Raw genomic sequence first — 17067 nt, 5'->3', positions numbered from 1 at the left:
CCGTCTAGCTGCAGTCACTGAGGAGCCCCCAGGCCCTGCTAGAGGCCCCAACACCTTGTTGGCTGGCGCTGCCTCTGTCTGCGAGTGCGAGCAAAAAGCAACGACAAAAGGGCATGTCACCGGCCTGTCGCCCAGTTTTCTGCTCTGCTAGGCAATTCTCTGCCAACCCCTCGCCTTTGCAGCCGGCCGAGGGCGCTGACAGGGCCCGACGCCGTGCCGATTACGTATTTCTTGTCAGCTGTCGCTGCGGATTGCCGGTATTCGGCTGATGCTCGATGATGACTGGGCTAAATGGCGTCTTCTTTTCTATTTTGGGGCATGGGGTGAGGGCACTACAGCACTGTAGGTATCATGCTTTGTTTCCACAAGCAGCATGGAGTCTACAATTCTCGTCTCAAGCATATCCCCAGTTGCTGCTGCTGCTGCTGCTGTTCAATTCGGCATCACGCATCGCATCGCCGCATGGCGTGGCCCCATCACAGTTCTGGAGGTGCGTGCATATGCAGATGGGACAACTCGTGCTTTAGCACTCCGCTGCCGCGTTGCCGAGGTACTCCGTACCTGTCACTTCTAAATCGTCCCCAACTCTATCTCGTACAGAGTACCGAGCGTGAGACGACGGCTTTAGTGCCAACGCTTCCGATCCCATCCCTGCTGGGGCGGCTTCTCAGGCACTATCACTGCAAACTGGGCCAATGGAGCGCATGGAGGAATAGCTTGCATCTGCTCTGCTTGGTAACTGCAGGACGGCCTCTTGAAATCTCCTTGCTGCAGCATCATGTGTATGTGTGTATCATGTATGGCGGCCCTGGATCCGCCACTCAGAATTCCTCCTACCGTAACAGGCATCTTACCACTAGTAAATGTAGCGTATAGATATGTACATACATAGCTACACTGAGCAATGCTGAGGCATGGATTATCGAGCATATCGTATTGGCCATATCATCCATTTTTTTTCTGAGTGCAAAACATGGAACAAGCCAGGACAGGGATAAGCAGGGGCTGTTTCAAGCTTCCGGAAGAAGCTCCATTGCACGTGACCGGCATCGTTGGTAAAGACCAGAAATGCAGCCCTTCGGAACTCGATGCAAGGAGGCCGCAGCTCAGGATATGGCACAGCCAATAGCAGGTGATTGGGTTGATGACGAGGTATCTAATCAATGCGATCTAGGAACATCTGCCTAGTAAGAGTAATACAGCACCATTACAATACTATTACAGTGCTAGGTGCTTACTATACTTGCAGCATTCCTGATCGTGCTGTGCTACGCAGGCACAGAGCTACATTCTTACTGTGCTCCGTATCGAGTACCGGTTTATTAGTAACAAGCAACTTTCCGGGCTTGGGATGCCGCGTTTCATGGTAGTGGCCGGTACAAAGTCCAACCAACCGCCAAAGTACCGCCAGCCTCTGGATTGGACGCCAAACATTTTGGCGCAAAGTCAGCCTGCCCTGCGTAGCAACGGGGGTACGTACCTTGGTCCCTGTCCTTGCGTCAACCCACACTGAACCCACGCGCCGCTGCTCATCCCCAATCCCCAACCAAGCCTTCTAGAATCGCTTCTCGCTCGCTCAGATCAGCGCCCGTATCTGCGTGGGGGGGACCTTTCTTTGATACGCTTGGATACACCTCGCCAATTCCAGGTCTTCCGAGAGCGTGTAGGGAAGCGGACAGACTTGGGGCATTGCTCTTTGTGCTCTCGCCTTTCGCTCACTTCGCCTGCTTAACTGAGCCAAAATGGAGAACCACCCGGCTGCAGTTCCCGATGGGGATGTTGCCAGCCAGATTGCCGCCGAGGAAAAGGCCATCAATCTGGCGATGAAGCGGCTCAAGCTTTTACATATCAAGGCAAGCTACCCGATTGCAACCAGACACTGACGTTGGGCGAGGCTGACCAGGCATCTCAATATAGGAGCGCCAGCTGAGAAACACCATTCCCAAGATGCTGGAGCCTCTGGTGCAGAAGCACCCATCGCGTAAGGCATCACCCCCTTCCCCTTTTGCCGTGCATGTATGCATCTACAAATGCTAAACCCCGCTCTAGCAGACATTATGTACGCAGCCTTCATGAAGTCTGTCAACGATGCGCAGGCATCCATCAAGGACTTCACCGAATTGATGAAGGATGACACCAGCAAGGCTGTCTTTGACCGCGCTGATAAAAGCAAGGAAGCCAATCCTCTTGGTATTGTGCCTTGGAAGCACAAGGATTACCCGGATTGGTTTGTCATGGATAAGGATTGAACGCCTTCTTGTTTCACAATTTGTATTCCACGTTTCTTGCGAAAGGGGGGATGTTTATATCTGATGAATGGTGTTCTATGGAGTAGGGGCGCTGAGGCGAATTATGTACACGAATTATTATCATTATTTATTGGCCAGCTCATACCCTCGAATTATGGCCAGGCCAATGGGAAATGCAACAATGTTGGCTGGAATTTCTCTTTTGGGTAATAGTTTAGACCCGAATATCATACTGATTTACCAACTGTAATAATGCCTCAACCAACATCTACCTTTTACCCACGAGCAACCATAACTTGGCCGTAACCGATGAATTCGGGAATAGTCTGTGGAGTGAAAAGTCTAATTGCCTAGCATTCGAAAATAATTATACTCTACACATCCGTTTGGGAGGGTGCATTATTGGACAGAAAGGAATTCCATAGCGGCCTACATAGGCAAGTAGGGTAGCCTGGGAGGAAATGGCGACAAATAGTGGGTAGCCGCTATATAAATGGTGCACTGTATCAAGATACCATGACTCTCATTAGGTACTTGCACAATCATTATAGAATTAGGAGATCAATTCAGCCCAACCATATTCAAGGCTTTTCCAAAAGGCCATGTAAACAAATTTCCTATGATGGCTCAAGCCGAATGTACAATGGCCAAAAGACTACAAAGCATCAGATTCTCGATGCGCTAAACTGATAGTCGATATCAGAGATGCTCCAGAAAACAATGTACCATGTAGTTAAGACGCATAAGGCCTAGTAGTGCTAGGTTCCTAGTAATTGGCTAGCAGACAATACCGAGTATTGGCGTTGGCTTCGATGGCCGCAAAAATTCTTGAGCCAAGAGCTGGCGGAAAGTCGAAGCCCGCGATCACGTGCACACTGAGTGGGACTTTCACAGCGTGCTAGCGGCATTCTGATTCGCCGGCTTAGCGGGCACAATCTTGCAGTTCCGCCCACACAAAATTTGCCCAAATCTCGAAATTCATCTTTCTTTGGTGAGATACTCAGAACAACCACCGAGCACCACCAGCAACAATGGCGTCCCACCGAGTCACCTACCGCCGCCGTAACGGGTGAGTTTCTGCCTTCATATCCATCAGTTGATTGCGAAATGCCTCTCGAATTATTGCCAGCGCGCTGTCTTGCCGAGCGATGTAACTGACTGGCGAAATCTTTACAGCTACAACACCCGCTCCAACCGGACCCGAGTCATCAAGACTCCCGGTGGTGACCTCCGAGTTCTGCACATCAAGAAGCGCGGAACTGTCCCCAAGTGCGGTGACTGCGGCTCCAAGCTCTCTGGTGTAAGTAGTGACCTTTGAACGAATTTTGCAACCCGGGAGAGATGGCTATTGAGGGGGAAGAGAGGGACATGGGCGACAAGCAACAAAGACGATGGGATTCGGGGCACTCTTTACGACCAAAGAGAAGAAAAAATTGCACGTCGAAGAAACAACAACGCCTAAACGCCGACGAAGCAACGAATGATCGCTCCAAATCTCCTCCATCGCCTTCGCCTCACCCTCGCCCTTACCCTCGCTCTCTCAACCTCTCAACCTCTCACCCCCTCGACCGGAACATCTCAACAATACAACTACGAAAAGAGACCAGCAGCTGACATGTATCACCGTATAGATCCCCGCTCTCCGCCCCCGCGAGTACTCTCAGATCTCCAAGCCCCAGAAGACCGTCCAGCGAGCCTACGGCGGTTCCCGATGCGGTAACTGCGTCCGCGACAGAATCGTCCGCGCTTTCCTGATCGAGGAGCAGAAGATTGTCAAGAAGGTCATGAAGGAGCAGGAGGCTAGCCAGAAGAAGAAATAAACAAACCCTTTTTTTTTAAACCTTGGGAAGAAAAGAGATAAACAACCCATTTCGACTTGCTGGAATTGTCTTTCTGTGTGCGCGGGAATGGCAAGGAACTCTTTTGGGGGGTTTGGTTCATTGCTATGGTGTTCATTAGGGCAAAAATATCGGACTGCATGATACATTTCGGCCGAGCCGAACCCATGGCCGGTCTGCTGCTGTCTTTAGGACTGCTTTCCCGCTTGGTGATCTAAATGGAAACGAACATCAAGTTGGTACCTCTGAAATTGCCCTCTGTGAATTTATATGTGGCCAAAGAAGCAGGATTCGATTTTTTCCGAGAACTCGCCCAAACCACCAAATTTGGCTAAGAGCAGGAATCCCGACCAAATTGATTGGCGACTTGAAACTTTCCGAATTAGTAAAAGAAGAAATGCCCATTAAAAGGCCTACTTTCGCAATTCTAGCAGTCTCGTAACATGTACCGTAAGTCATCATGACGTTCACGCAGGCAAAATGCCAATATCAATCTGCCCCGCGATAGCTGGGAAAAAAAAAAAAACTTGAGCTTCACACTACCCCAGTTCGCAAGCCAAGCTGCTCTTCAAACCACGAAAGTCTACCGCACCTTGAAACGAGATACCATATTTTTCCTATATAGTAGCCACAATGCGCGGCTCATTACGACTACAGAATGGCCTCCGTGCCAGCCGCCTGTGTGCGCGCAATCCCAACACTCTAGCCACACACTTCTCTCTACGATCATCAGCTCCAGCCAGCTTCGCATCGCATACAGCAACAAACACACAACACTCCCGCAATCCTATCTCCGGCCCCTTTCGCAGATCCTTCCACACCTCCTCCAGCCTCTCCAAGCGCCGAAGCCGCGGCGACGGCCCTCCCGAGTCTCCGCCGCCAACCAGCTTCAACGAGCTCGACGTGCTGGGCAGCGTGCCCGTGCCGTCGACGTCAGTGGATGTGTGCATGCACGACGGCTTCGGGCTGAACAGCGGAATCACGATCGAGGGGGGCGACGGGGCGCTGCTGGTCAGCGGAGAGGCGTTTGCGTGGCGGCCGTGGGAGGTGAAGGGGGAGAAGAAGTTGGTGAATGACAAGGGACAGTTTGAGCTGCCGAGGGAGGCGTTTGGGTTGTTTGATATGCTGTGGCCTCGACCTGGTATGTTTCTCTTGCTTTCCCCCCCCCCCCCCCCCGGTTTCTAAGCTCTTGAGGATGGGTGCATACATCTATCAGAGCCATCTATCTAAGTATCTCGAGCATGGAGAGAGAGCTGACTGTGATGCCGCTTGAACAGATCTCCTGATTATCGGCGTAGGCAAACACAACTTGCCGTTGAGCCCACAGACACGACAGCACATCTCGGCGCTGGGCATGAGGGTCGAGATGCTGGATACGAGGAACGCGGCGGCGCAGTTCAATCTGCTGGCGACGGAGAGAGGCGTGTCGGAGGTGGCGGCGGCTTTGATACCCATAGGCTGGGAGGAGGGGGTGGGTGTTACTCCTTGATACTTGTTTATATCGTGGAATTGGAAAAAAGGCGATTGTATGATATAATGGCTGTATACATATATGATGGACTGGGTTTAGAATATGGCCGCTGGCTTTGGCATCTACTATTTGATCTGTGTTGTACTAGTAGCTACAAATAATAAGTTCATGTTGGTGTGTCCATGGCCAAGCGCGTGATGATGGAGGATATTTCTTTGCTATGATTATGGCATTGTATATGAAGTGGGATTAGTTTATTCTATTTTGTATCTTGAGATGAGCTTGCAGTAATTGAGACGCAAAGTGGTGTTTCTGCGAACATTAGCTTTTGCTGTTTATATATGAGCACACGTTTGATTAGGCCATTACAATATTCGGCACATCCGCGTCTCATAATAATATTACAAAAATATCTAAATGTCCTAATGAGATTAATATATTCCTACAGTAACAAACCCAATCGCAGCTGTTTTCCGACTTATTCACAATCACATGCGACCATGTTGCCGCAGCTGCAGGGTAAGCTGCCGAGACGAGGCAATCCTTTTAGCGTCACCTCACTAAAAAGAGCACCTGCAAGCAGCAAAAATTGATGGCACGTTAGCAGGACCTCTTTCGCGCAATGACGAGCTCCCTCGGGAGCCCGTGACAATTGGTTGGCCACTAACGCCAATTCCCAAATCCGCCTTAACTTTTTCTGAAACCCGTCCTTGGCAAAAAAAGGAAGAAAAAAAAACGACAAGAAACACCTGGAGGACGTCATCGTGGGTTTCCTTTTTCTTTCATACGGCAATGCATCATCCTCGCCAATCAATTGCCTGGCGACTTGGGACTGCCCCATCCATCCTTTTTATTTTCCTCGTGTAAATCTTTGCCTCGAAGCGGATTTCGCGTGACTCACCAACTCTCTTTTCTGCGACGAGGGAGGAGAAGAACCCATCAAGGTCTTTTTTTTTTCCCTGTTTATTTCTCGATTCAGAACCGATACCCAAGACTCTGTCTAGACCTGCCGCTGCGTCATCCTTTTCTTGCTGAGCGAGAGACTTTGTTTCATACGGCTCCCTTTTTTTTTTTTGACAGGAGCAAGCCGTTGTTTGTCGTTGTAGGCGAGCTCTTCGGCCCAATTTGTCTGAGAACAGCTTGCGGTGTTGTTTGCCCTCTGCCTGTCCGTGCTAGGATTTTTTTTCTCGTTTTGCTTTTCTTCTCGTTTTTTTTTATAGCGATTTGCGCATCGCGATATACAAAGGTGGAGCGCCGTTCCTGGCATTGGAGTTCCCTTTGTTCTGGAACAATCGAGCTTTGCTTGGCTGGGATTGATCTCCGTGGAGGGCGAATAATAGCGACAACACGACGTCCGCCATCGCGAATACCCGATTAAAAACACCAATTGGAACACGAACAGCCATCGCGCAAATGGCAAAGACAGCGCAAAGCAGCCCGGCTTCGGCGCCGGAGACGTCCCTCTCCACAGACCCTCACGCCACCGATCCTGCGCTGCTTCGCGATCATTCCCAGTTCAAGTCTTACAAGACGAGCCGCTTCGAGTATCCCGAGATTCGCGTCTTCTTCCGCCAGCATGTCAAGGCCGACCAGCTGCCCAAGAAACCCGCGCCGCTGCCGCTGCTGGTGTGCATCCCGGGCTTGGGCGGCTCGGTTGCGCAGTTCCATCCGCTGCTGAGGAGCTTGGTTGACCTGGCGCCGTGTCTGGCCATCGATTGGCCTGGCGGCGGACGATCCAAGTTTGCGCCGACAGAATGGGCGGCGTACACCTCAGAGGCATTGATGGAGCTGTTGGAGGTGATCATCGAGGATCATCGTGACAAGGAGCACGACCAGGGCGTGGTCTTGATTGCGCATAGCATGGGCACCATCTTGTCGGCTGGTCTGGCGAATCCCAAGCTGCCGCACACGACGGCTCTTGCCAAGCATGTTGTTGGGCTGGTTGCGATTTGTCCCGTGTCTGGACCGATGGAGGAATCGAAAGCAAAATTTATCAGGCGGCTGTTCTGGATTCCCGGCTGGATCTTTGGCCTCTGGCGCATGTGGGATGGCAGAGGAGGGCCCAGCAGCACCAGCGTTGCGCGCTTCGTGGGAGAGGGCGCACCGGCCGAGCTGAAGCTCATGCAGTATCGATACAATCAGCAGAGCCGAACGCCGGTCTGGAGACGGATGGCATATGGCGGCATGGCGGCTCGGTACGAAGATGGGAAGCCCATTGGTGGCGTTCCCGGACCTGAGGCTTGGGCCGGCTTGGATATGCCCGTCTTCCTGATTGCCGGCGAAAAGGATAATGTGACGCCGCCAAAGGAGGTGGATAAGATCGTCAAGGCCTTCCACTCACTGGATGATACCATTGCGCATAATGAAGCTCAGCAGACACCCATCGCATCGGAGCTGAACTCACCTGCGAGTGTCAACGGCTCAACACAGCTTGACACTGATGTCAATGTCAACGGCGGCGGCCTGCCTGCTGAAGATGCAGAAGACAGCGATGCCAATGGCCCTTCAACACCCGTCGAGTATCCGCCAGACCTGCCCCCTCAGTCACAACACCCCATGCGAGCCGTGCGATCCATCATCCTCACCGGCGCAGCGGCAAACCACACGCTCCTCTACTCCCCACGCACAGTTCGCGCCCTCGCCGGCCTCGTATCCGATTTTCTCGCCGATCACATCACCCAGCGCCTCTCGCTCGCCTGGCAGCTCCAGCACCTCTCTCGCGAGGGCAAATGGGATGTAAAGAACCTCCTCAAGTGGCAGGGCGTCAAGCCCGTTTCCGAACTCATTGGCCCCAGCGACAAGCCCGTCTTCCGCGTCATCAAGACGCTCCGCGAGGCCGACGACGTGCACTGCCCTGCGGTATTCGCCGAGAAATGGGGCCATGCCATCAAGGACGTCATTGACATCTCCAAGGACCAGCCTGTCTATGACCCGCGCGGCCTCGAGCGCGGCGGCATCCACTACCACAAATTCCCTACCGTGTCCAAGATCCCCCCCGAGGCAGAGACCGTCGACCAGTTCATCAAGCTGGTCGATTCCATTCGCGAGGCTCAGCGCGAACGCGCCGCCGCGGAAGGCTGGTCTGCTCCGGAGCAGTGTGTCGTGGGCGTGCACTGCCATTACGGGTACAATCGCTCCGGCTACTTTGTTGTTTGCTATCTCGTTGAGAAGTGTGGCTTTGCGCTGGCAGATGCCATTGAGGCGTTCAAAACGGCGAGGCCAAACGGAATACGACACTCGCATTTTCTGGATAAATTGTACATGCGATATAGTCTTGAAGAGAGACCTGTTGAGAATTGAATTCTCCGCGTCTCCTTCACTCTCACTCTCTTTTTTATTTATTTATTTATTTATTTATTTGGGTTTCCCCTTCTCTCGGGCTATGAATTATGGGAGGAATAAAGGACGGAATTAGATGGAAAAACTGGTATGGGCACCACGCGGGTAAAAAAACATGATATGATATGGGTATTGATGGAATTTCACTTTCAACAAGAAAGGGCAAAAAGAAAAAGAAAAAGAAAAAAACAAGACTTATTATAATGATTGACATTCTTTTTTTTTTTTTTAGGCGTTAAGCGGAACAAGATGGAGGGAGAGATATGATATCCTTTGGTGCGTTTGTATTCATGGCCATATATATATATTTTAAGAGAAAAACAAAAAAACGAATCGCAATTCCTTTCTTTCTCTGATAAAAAGATACTGGAGAGCAGCGAAAATAACAAAACTCTGTCTGTGTCTGTGTCTGTGTCTGTGTGTACTAATACCAATTGCTATGCCAGAATGCGAAATCGCAATCTAAATGTAAAATATGCCCGTGTCTAAATAATCAACACCGTCTCAACACATGTATGGGGGGGAAAAAAAGGAAAAACCGAAGAAAACACATCTACTCTAAGTAATCGCGTTCTTAAACTTCCACCATCTTCTCCAGTGCATGATATGGCTCCGCAACGCTCATCTCATCAGCCGGCATGTCCAACGCAACCTTGGCCATCTTCTCCCTCAGCTCCTTGGTGATGTCCTCGACGTTGACGTCCAAGTAATGGCGCAAGTAGCGACCTACATCCGTGTTCTCGACGTTGCCACGGATCTTGTCCGTGCCAGGGCCGCCAGAAGAGTAAATATTGACGTCCACGGCGGTATGGCCGTGGGTGCTCCAGCCAATGTGAGCGCGGAGAGAAATCATGGCGGAGAAGATCTCGAGCGAAGCATCGGCATGGTCTGCCAGGGCTGAGAGCTCGTCGTCGGAGGCGTTGGAGATGCCGAGGCCGGGAACGACGAGCTCCTTGTTGATCCACTGCTTGAGGTCGGCTTTGGAGGATGACGTGGTTGCTGCGTAGGCACGAAGCTTGGCGGCGAGGAATTCAGTTGAGGAAGAAGCCTCAGCAAGAGCGCGGGGGTACCAGTTGTATACAGGCAGATGACCAGGCTCTTGGATGGCCGTTGCGAGACCGCCGGTTTCGTGGTCGCTGGTGGAAACGAGGACGGTCTCGGTCTTGCTGTTGGCGATAAAGTCAATGACTGCCTTGAAGGTCTTGTCGTACTCGAGCACTTCGCGGACCTGGGCGGCAGGGTCATTGTTGTGGCCGGCGTGGTCCACACGGCTTCCCTCGATCATGAGGAAGAAACCCTTGTCAGAGTTCTTGGTTGCCTCTTCAAGGGCTCGCAGGGCAGCTGTGGCCATCTCACTCAGACTGGGGTAAACATCGTTTTGCTTCTGTCTGTCGATTTCAAAGGGCACGTCTCGCTCAGCGAAGAGACCTAGGAAAGGAAGGTTCACTTTGTTGCCGCCGTCGAGGGCATCGAAGCCCTGGCGACTGTCGGCGTAAGTCCAGCCGTGCTTCTCCTGAGCCAAGCGTGTAACATCGATGCCGTCTGCACGGCATCCGCCCTCAGTGGTGTTGGGAAGGAAATGGCAGCGACCACCACCGAGCATAAGATCGACAGAGCGGCCCAGAACACCCTCTCCAACCTCCTGAAGCGCGATGGAGTCTTGCATATCTCGCCTTAGGACGTGGCTGGCGAAGCAAGCGGGCGTGGCATCTGTGATGTCAGTCGTGACGACGAGTCCGGTTGTGTATCCGCTCCTCTTTGCCGCCTCCATGACCGATCCGCATGGCTGGTAGTCGGGCAGGACTGAGATGGCACCGTTGTAGCTCTTGAGGCCGCAGGAGAAGGCGGTGGCGCCGGCAGCGCTGTCGGTCACCAAGGAGTTGGTGGAGCGCGTGCGGCTGGTGCCCCAGAAATGCTTGTCCAAGGTGAGGGTGTCGTTTTCGGGGAGGTTGTAGATGTGCTGTCGGTAGCCTCGAGTCAAAGCGAGCGAAGCCGGCCCCATGCCATCCGAGACCATGAAGACCAGGTTGCGCTTGGCAGCGACCTTGTTGTCGTTATGATGGGTTTGCGAGGCATGTTGGATCCAGACAGCGGCGACGACGAAAGCGGCAGTGGCAACGAGGCCCCAGACAAAGAAGATGATCTCGCGGACCCGTGAGAAGCGAAGGCCCGTCTTTTGCGGGAGAGTCTCGCTGGACTCCTCGCCGTTGGATAGGAGAGGACTGCGCTCGGACGACTTGATTTTGTTCATGTTAGCTTTGAGTGCTGCGGATAGAAATTGATAGCAGAGTTCAGTCACTGATGCTCACCATTCTGTCCAGCTTTGGTGCACTGATCTGCTCTGCTCTGGTTGCTGGGCCTGAGCAGAAGCGGTGATGCGATCTCCAAGTTTCGAGTCACAAGGCTGGCGACGGCGGGATGCACTTGCGCAGCGCTGCCTCCTGCGTCACAGGCCACCGCTGTAGCGGGTTGCTAGCGGCCATAGGCCCTATAAAGTTGCATCTAGACCCTAGAGCGGCTGTGGTGGGGCGCTGCGGCAGGCCCAAGACAGACGGAGGTCGCGTGCCAGCTGCGCCGGAAGCTGCATCATCGGGCCAGTAACATCAGGGAGATTGTCGAGTAATCTTCTCCGCAGCGGTCCAAGACAGCAGCAAGTCGTCCCGTGATGTCGGTGGTTGGATCTGCTGCTGCAGGTGACTGAGCGAGGCGGCATCGGCTAAGAAACGGCATGACGATGACGGCAAATCTCGACCACTAACCTGCGAGACGCTGGCATGACGAGGATCGACAAAGAACAGGCCGAGGGAACAAAGGCAGCATGGAGTGAAGCTAGTCTTTCTTGGTTGTCTGGTTGGCGTTGATTACGACGAGCGATGGCCCGAGAGATCGATCTCGCAGTGCTAATGTAGGCATGTCGATGGTGCATTTAGTGGGGAGGCTCTCGGAATCCGGGGCTGGTGGAGATGGATGCTACCCGCAGGAGCTGTAGCGATTGTGCACAGTTGAAGCGAGGGAGAGGCATCTCTCACATGATCACGATGAGTTGTGCAATGCGTGGATGGTTCGGATCTTACAGCATTTTCAGAGAGACGGGGGATACATGCGATGAAGCAGCATTTTGGTTACATGTTTGCACTCACAGCTGCTCGCTTTAGCCATCCGCCGCCTTAACCTCTTTGTGTCTACTGCTCCACGACCATATTCATATTGGTCATGCGCAAGTCAGAGCAAGATTCGTCTCTGATTCACTGTCAGCGTCTCCCTATCTATACCCGCATCGCCAATGATGTCTTCCCTCATGGCGCACACACTTGAGTGTTTCCTGCCACTCTGGCTCTCAGAGCAACCGGGTGGCGCAAACATGCCATATCAAAAGCCTGTACAAGACGCCAAGGCGCTCTGTGCGGCGTGCTGCGGGAAGAGGGAGACAGAAACAAGCCGCGTGTGACAGCCTGTGAGGAGAGCGACGCCTTTGTTGAACAGCCTTGTCTGGCCTGAGATGGGCTCTTTTACGAGCAGATGCCACGCCAGAGCCCAGTTGAAGAGCGCTTCCACCATCTGACAGCTGTATCTGTGCTCAACAAACGCATGCCACAAGCTATGATTAGGCACTGGCAGCTTTATATATACTTTTCATTTTTGCCGTCTTTTAGCATTTGACCAAGTTATGATAGGCCAGCACGCGGTGTCATTCACCGTTTTTGCGGTTACATCGATAATAAGCCCGACTGTCGGGTGTTTTATGTGCTGGCTCATATCGAGTTTGCAAGCAAGAGCACGGTGCGTGGTGCCATCGTCCGGCTCATGCCCTACGCGAAGCATTCTATAAAGGCCATGGACAGAGACAGAGACAGAGCCGCATGAAAGCCACCGGTATCCATAGAAGAGAGAAGAGAGCAAACTACAGAAAGCACCCACTCCATCTCAAAGGGCCACAACGACCGCAATGTGCACTTACATCATGATCTTATACCACTGCGGCTGCTATGGGTCCATCACTTGTCACACCTCCTGTTCCCAGATCATGTCCGAGATCCACCGCATTAACGACGCAGAGGCTTGGCAGGGCGAAGGGCTAAGCCAGCTGCCGTTTTATATGCCCGACGAGTGCGATCCATGGTGGCATAACACCATCCTGGTCCCAAGAGCGGCCTTTTGCGACCGCTTCTGGGTCAATGACTGTCCGTCTGAGCAGAGGATGGACGAGTGGCTCGAGTACTATTAACAGCCACAGAAACGAGATTGGCGATGCCACGAATGCACTATCCTATAATACATACCACCGAAGAGTTACAAACGACGAAGCTTGCTAGAGCAAAGAAAAGAAAAAGGCTGAGATGACTTGTCTGGGAATAGTTTGCGACTCTATTCACCCCATGGCGCGTTTTTCGGAGCAAGATTGCTGCATTTGGAACAAGTGTTTGGTAATAGGCTCTCCAACTTACATGTGCTCACGCAAGTGCTCTGCTAGCCAAGACCCTTGAGACGTCAAGCGACTGACTTGTTTCAGTGTGCAAGGATGGCTTGAGCCTCCGCGTTAATCTACCTGCGACCGCCAGGGGATTCATTTCACGACGTCATGCGGGACTTCAGATCTGGCCATCTTCCAATGACAATAAAGAGGAGCAATTTCGTTTCCATGTTCCGCGGCCATGCAGCGCCTATGCGGTTCCTGGCTGCGAATTAAGCATGGTTGAAAGTTTGAAACTGACAAGAGGAGTTGAGTTGAGTTGAGTCGTCAGGCAGCAGCAACATAGACTGCGCACATGTATATATGCAATGGAAGCTGTGGGGGACTCGGGAGACTAGGCACAGCGTCGACGGCGGCTCTCAAGCCACATCGACTCCTTTTGTCTGCATGTCGAGACAACGAATGGTCGTCGAAGCACTGACGGCTGGACCCCTCAGCGGTTAATCGCGATGTGGCTTTTGAGGGCGTTTTAAACATCGAATGGGCGCTAAAGCCCAGGTTAGTGGCGTTTGTGCTCCCCTATAATGGCTAAGCCCGGCTGGCTCCGGATTTACAGCGCCGCCCTAAACCGAGCGTCGAATTCCAAAACACCTAAAACAACAACCCCCCTGTGTCGTCTCAAATTGGTTCCGCGATGGTTGGCTAGATGGCGGTGCTGAAACCGTTCGCGTAGGACGTTCCTCGTCGACGGCCCAGTTAGTCGCTGTGCGGGCTTGTGGGGACGGGGCTGTTTGCTGCTGCGTTTGACCAAACGAAACTTGCTGCTGCGCGCCATCAGGAGACAAAAGACCGAGATGGGAAATGAAGGGGACGAGACAGAACGAGCAGCTGGTCCCTGGCTCGGATCTAGCCGACAAGGGGAACATGGACGATTGATTGCCCGCGGTTCGCGCTTTCGTGCTGGGAGGCATACGGTATATAAGTATACTGGCGGCGGTGCGCCAAGATGCTGCGGAGGGGATTCTTTCAAGTTTCTGGTAGTTGCTCTGAATAGCTTCACTTTTTGCGTGCAGTGCTCGCTCCTTTCTTTCCTTTTTTTCTTACTTTCGCTCTTTTCGATTCGTGCCTTTGACGAGGTCGTCTGCTGTGCAGATTTCATTTCCATTCCCTTTTTGAAAACGCCTTGTTTCTGCTTCTCTCTTTTCGCTGTGTCTCTGCTTGCTGATCCACTGGGAACTCATTCTTTTTTATACACTACTCGTTATTAAACAAAATGATGTATTCCAAGGCTACTCTTTCTCTACTCTTTGCGGCCCTTGCGGCTGCCGGCCCCATCGACCGCCGCGAGGTTGCGTCCCTCGACCCGGCTGCCACCGCCGAGGCCCATCCCCGAGACAACACGGCCACCCGCGCCTTTTCCAACGTCCAGATCAAGACCTCTGATGGCAAATGTCTGAGCGTCGACCCGCTGTCCGGAGACTTCCGAGCCAACCTGACTCCCATCCAGATCACAGACTGCGGCAGCGCCCAGGGCCAGGGCTGGGACGTCATCACCTCCGGTGTCCACAACGACCAAAAGGGCCAGGCTCTCATCGTGAGCACTCTCACACAGGCCTGCTTCAACTTTGACCCTCGACGAGCGGCTGGAAACCAGGTTCTGCTCTTCTCCTGCGGCGGACGAGCTGATGGCGGCGGACAAGTCACCAACTCGCAGCTCTTTGCCTTTACCAGTGGCAACGGTCCTTTGAGCCTCACGCCTGAGAACGACCCCACCAAGTGCCTTGTCCCCAAGGGCAACTTGGTTGACATTGCCGACTGCAGTGCCAGCGACGCCACGCAGAAGTTTACCATTGGTGGCTCTGCTGGAGGTTCTGATGGCAGCAGCAGCAACAACTCCAGCTCTGCCGCTGCCAGCTCAGCCGCCGCCTCCTCAGCCGCTGCCGGCTCCAAGCCTGTTGAGACTCAAGCTTCGGCTACTACTTCAGCAGCGGCCGTCACGAGCGCCGTTGAAGCTGCTGTTACGAGCGCTGCCGACGCTGCTGCTGCCACCACGCTGACCGTGCTCGCGACCTCGGTCCACACCGTCATCAGCTGTGCTCCCACCGTCACCAACTGCCCGGCTCGCACCAACCAGACTGCCATCGCCAGCCTGCCCGAGTCCGCCAAGACCACCGTCGTTGTCACCGACACCGTCGTGTTGGCCACCACCGTCTGCCCCATTGAGCAGGCCTCCAGCATCTCCTCCTCGCTCCAGGCTGCCCACTCCTCCGGCCTCATCACCGGATCGACCATCACCGCCTCGGCCCCTGCCGTGACCACCGCGGCCCAGGCTGCTGCCACCACCAGTGCCGCCGCCAGTGCCGCCACCACCGCTGCGGCTCCCGGAGGTGACGAGAATGCTCAGTGCTCTGCTCCCCGGATCGTCACCGTGTCCGAGGTTGTTACCGTTACCGCCGGTCAAGAGTCGGCCTCTGCGGCTGCTGCGGCTGCTACCAGTGCTGGCGTGGCCAACAATGCCGGTGAAGGCAGCTCTCAGACGACTGCCGCTGCCTCCCAGCCCGCCATCACCGGAAACCCCACGACTCCCGTGCCTGTCTCTGGCGCTGGCGGCACTTTGAACCCCACTGCCGCAGCTGAAGCCAACGCCTTTGACACGACTGCTGTCCGACCCGTCCAGAGCATCAACATCCGAGCCGCTGATGGCAAATGCATGTCTGTCAACCCCACTGCCGGTGACTTCCGTGAGAACCTCATCCCCATCCAGATGGTTACCTGCAGCCAGGACGACCCCAGCCAGAAGTTCGACATTGTCACCAAGGGTGCCCACAATGACGGCACCGCTGGCGAGGCGCTCATTGTCAGCGTCCTTACCAACGGCTGCGTCAACTTTGATGGCCGAAGAGCGGCTAACGACCAAGTGATTATGTTCTCTTGCGGTGGACGTGCCGACGGAAGTAAGTTTAGACAAGTCCATTCATTATGACAATCCCACCCGTTTCTATGAATGAGAAGCTAATCATATTTTAACAATAGGCGGCAAAACTGCGACTTCACAGCTGTTCCCCTTCAAGAATGGCGACAACAACATCATTCTCACACCTGCCTCAGCCACCAACCAGACCTGTCTCGTCGCTGGTGCTGAGAGAGTGGAGGCTGCAAAGTGCGATAGCCAGAAAGATCAAGTCTTCCAGCTGGTGGAGATTGTGTAAGAGCAAGCATAGCAAGGCGCTGAAGCAAGCTGTTTCATCAAACACAGGGGTGGAATTTTTTTTTTATATGAGACGCTAAAAGGGGGGTTTTCACTGTACTACTAGAGCTTGTATCCTTCTTCTTATCTCGCCATTGTTGATCATGACGAGATACATATTTAACGATAACGATGTACATACCTTGTATATGTAAAAAAAGGGCAACGTTGTGTCAAATCATCATGAGTAATTGTAAATATGAAGTCACGACGTTGAGCCGCCATTGGCCGACGGGCACTGGGATCGTCGCCCTTAATAACGTCATGCATGCCCTAAGACAGATCGGCTTAGAACCTGGTTTGGCCTGAGCTGAGGGGCTTGCGCTTCACCAAAATCTAACCGACATACGATGCTAATAATACCTGGGGTTGGTCATCTTTCTGCTAATAGGATGGTGATACGGTCTATCCGTCCTCGAAATGCTAGCTCGCGAGAATGTCGTGATTTTGGCCATTTCATCTTCCGTTCCAACTTTTTTGCTTGTGATTTGCGGTTGCTGCTTTGTCCCTGA

General features: G+C 53.2%; 7 protein-coding genes across 7 annotated transcripts; 6 read left to right on the top strand and 1 right to left on the bottom strand.

Moving 5' to 3' along the window:
* Positions 1-1742: 1742 nt before the first annotated feature.
* Positions 1743-2249, top strand: TrAFT101_011627 (uncharacterized protein; the record flags this gene model as incomplete). Its single annotated transcript, XM_024910723.2, has 3 exons — positions 1743-1853; positions 1918-1981; positions 2050-2249. The coding sequence occupies 3 exons, from the start codon at positions 1743-1745 to the stop codon at positions 2247-2249; spliced, it is 375 nt and encodes a 124-aa protein (XP_024757948.1).
* Positions 2250-3238: 989 nt separating this feature from the next.
* RPL34B (60S ribosomal protein eL34) lies at positions 3239-4365 on the top strand. The gene is made up of 3 exons (XM_024908628.2): positions 3239-3318; positions 3426-3549; positions 3881-4365. Exons 1-3 carry the CDS (start codon positions 3281-3283, stop codon positions 4067-4069), a joined length of 351 nt encoding a protein of 116 aa, XP_024757949.1. The 5' UTR covers positions 3239-3280; the 3' UTR covers positions 4070-4365.
* On the top strand, positions 4366-5734 carry TrAFT101_011625 (uncharacterized protein). Its single transcript, XM_024900791.2, has 2 exons — positions 4366-5228; positions 5365-5734. The coding sequence occupies exons 1-2, from the start codon at positions 4721-4723 to the stop codon at positions 5574-5576; spliced, it is 720 nt and encodes a 239-aa protein (XP_024757950.2). The 5' UTR covers positions 4366-4720; the 3' UTR covers positions 5577-5734.
* A 506-nt stretch (positions 5735-6240) lies between these two features.
* TrAFT101_011624 (uncharacterized protein) lies at positions 6241-9234 on the top strand. The gene has a single exon (XM_024900766.2). It carries the CDS (start codon positions 6972-6974, stop codon positions 8856-8858), a length of 1887 nt encoding a protein of 628 aa, XP_024757951.2. The 5' UTR covers positions 6241-6971; the 3' UTR covers positions 8859-9234.
* On the bottom strand, positions 9078-11496 carry TrAFT101_011623 (uncharacterized protein). Its single transcript, XM_024910117.2, has 2 exons — positions 11207-11496; positions 9078-11133 (listed from the first exon to the last, which is right to left on the bottom strand). The coding sequence occupies exons 1-2, from the start codon at positions 11207-11209 to the stop codon at positions 9472-9474; spliced, it is 1665 nt and encodes a 554-aa protein (XP_024757952.2). The 5' UTR covers positions 11210-11496; the 3' UTR covers positions 9078-9471.
* A 1425-nt stretch (positions 11497-12921) lies between these two features.
* TrAFT101_011622 (uncharacterized protein) lies at positions 12922-13122 on the top strand (the record flags this gene model as incomplete). Its single annotated transcript, XM_024900851.2, has 1 exon — positions 12922-13122. One exon carries the CDS (start codon positions 12922-12924, stop codon positions 13120-13122), a length of 201 nt encoding a protein of 66 aa, XP_024757953.2.
* A 1459-nt stretch (positions 13123-14581) lies between these two features.
* Positions 14582-16517, top strand: TrAFT101_011621 (uncharacterized protein; the record flags this gene model as incomplete). The annotated part of the gene is made up of 2 exons (XM_024903555.2): positions 14582-16262; positions 16342-16517. The coding sequence occupies 2 exons, from the start codon at positions 14582-14584 to the stop codon at positions 16515-16517; spliced, it is 1857 nt and encodes a 618-aa protein (XP_024757954.2).
* Between the last annotated feature and the right edge of the window lie 550 nt (positions 16518-17067).

This window comes from Trichoderma asperellum, chromosome 7 (assembly GCF_020647865.1).
Source record: "Trichoderma asperellum chromosome 7, complete sequence".
Classification (NCBI taxonomy): Eukaryota; Fungi; Ascomycota; class Sordariomycetes; order Hypocreales; family Hypocreaceae; genus Trichoderma; species Trichoderma asperellum.
Note: the sequence above shows the minus strand (reverse complement) of the source record. Positions and strands in the feature narration are given on the sequence as shown.

Coding starts and splice junctions, on each gene's coding strand:
- TrAFT101_011625 (XM_024900791.2), top strand. CDS start 4,721: ATGCGCGGCTCATTACGACTACAGAATGGCCTCCGTGCCAGCCGCCTG. Junction 5,229..5,364: donor TATGCTGTGGCCTCGACCTG/GTATGTTTCTCT, acceptor CCGCTTGAACAG/ATCTCCTGATTATCGGCGTA.
- RPL34B (XM_024908628.2), top strand. CDS start 3,281: ATGGCGTCCCACCGAGTCACCTACCGCCGCCGTAACGG. Junction 3,319..3,425: donor ACCTACCGCCGCCGTAACGG/GTGAGTTTCTGC, acceptor AAATCTTTACAG/CTACAACACCCGCTCCAACC. Junction 3,550..3,880: donor GCGGCTCCAAGCTCTCTGGT/GTAAGTAGTGAC, acceptor ATCACCGTATAG/ATCCCCGCTCTCCGCCCCCG.
- TrAFT101_011624 (XM_024900766.2), top strand. CDS start 6,972: ATGGCAAAGACAGCGCAAAGCAGCCCGGCTTCGGCGCCGGAGACGTCC.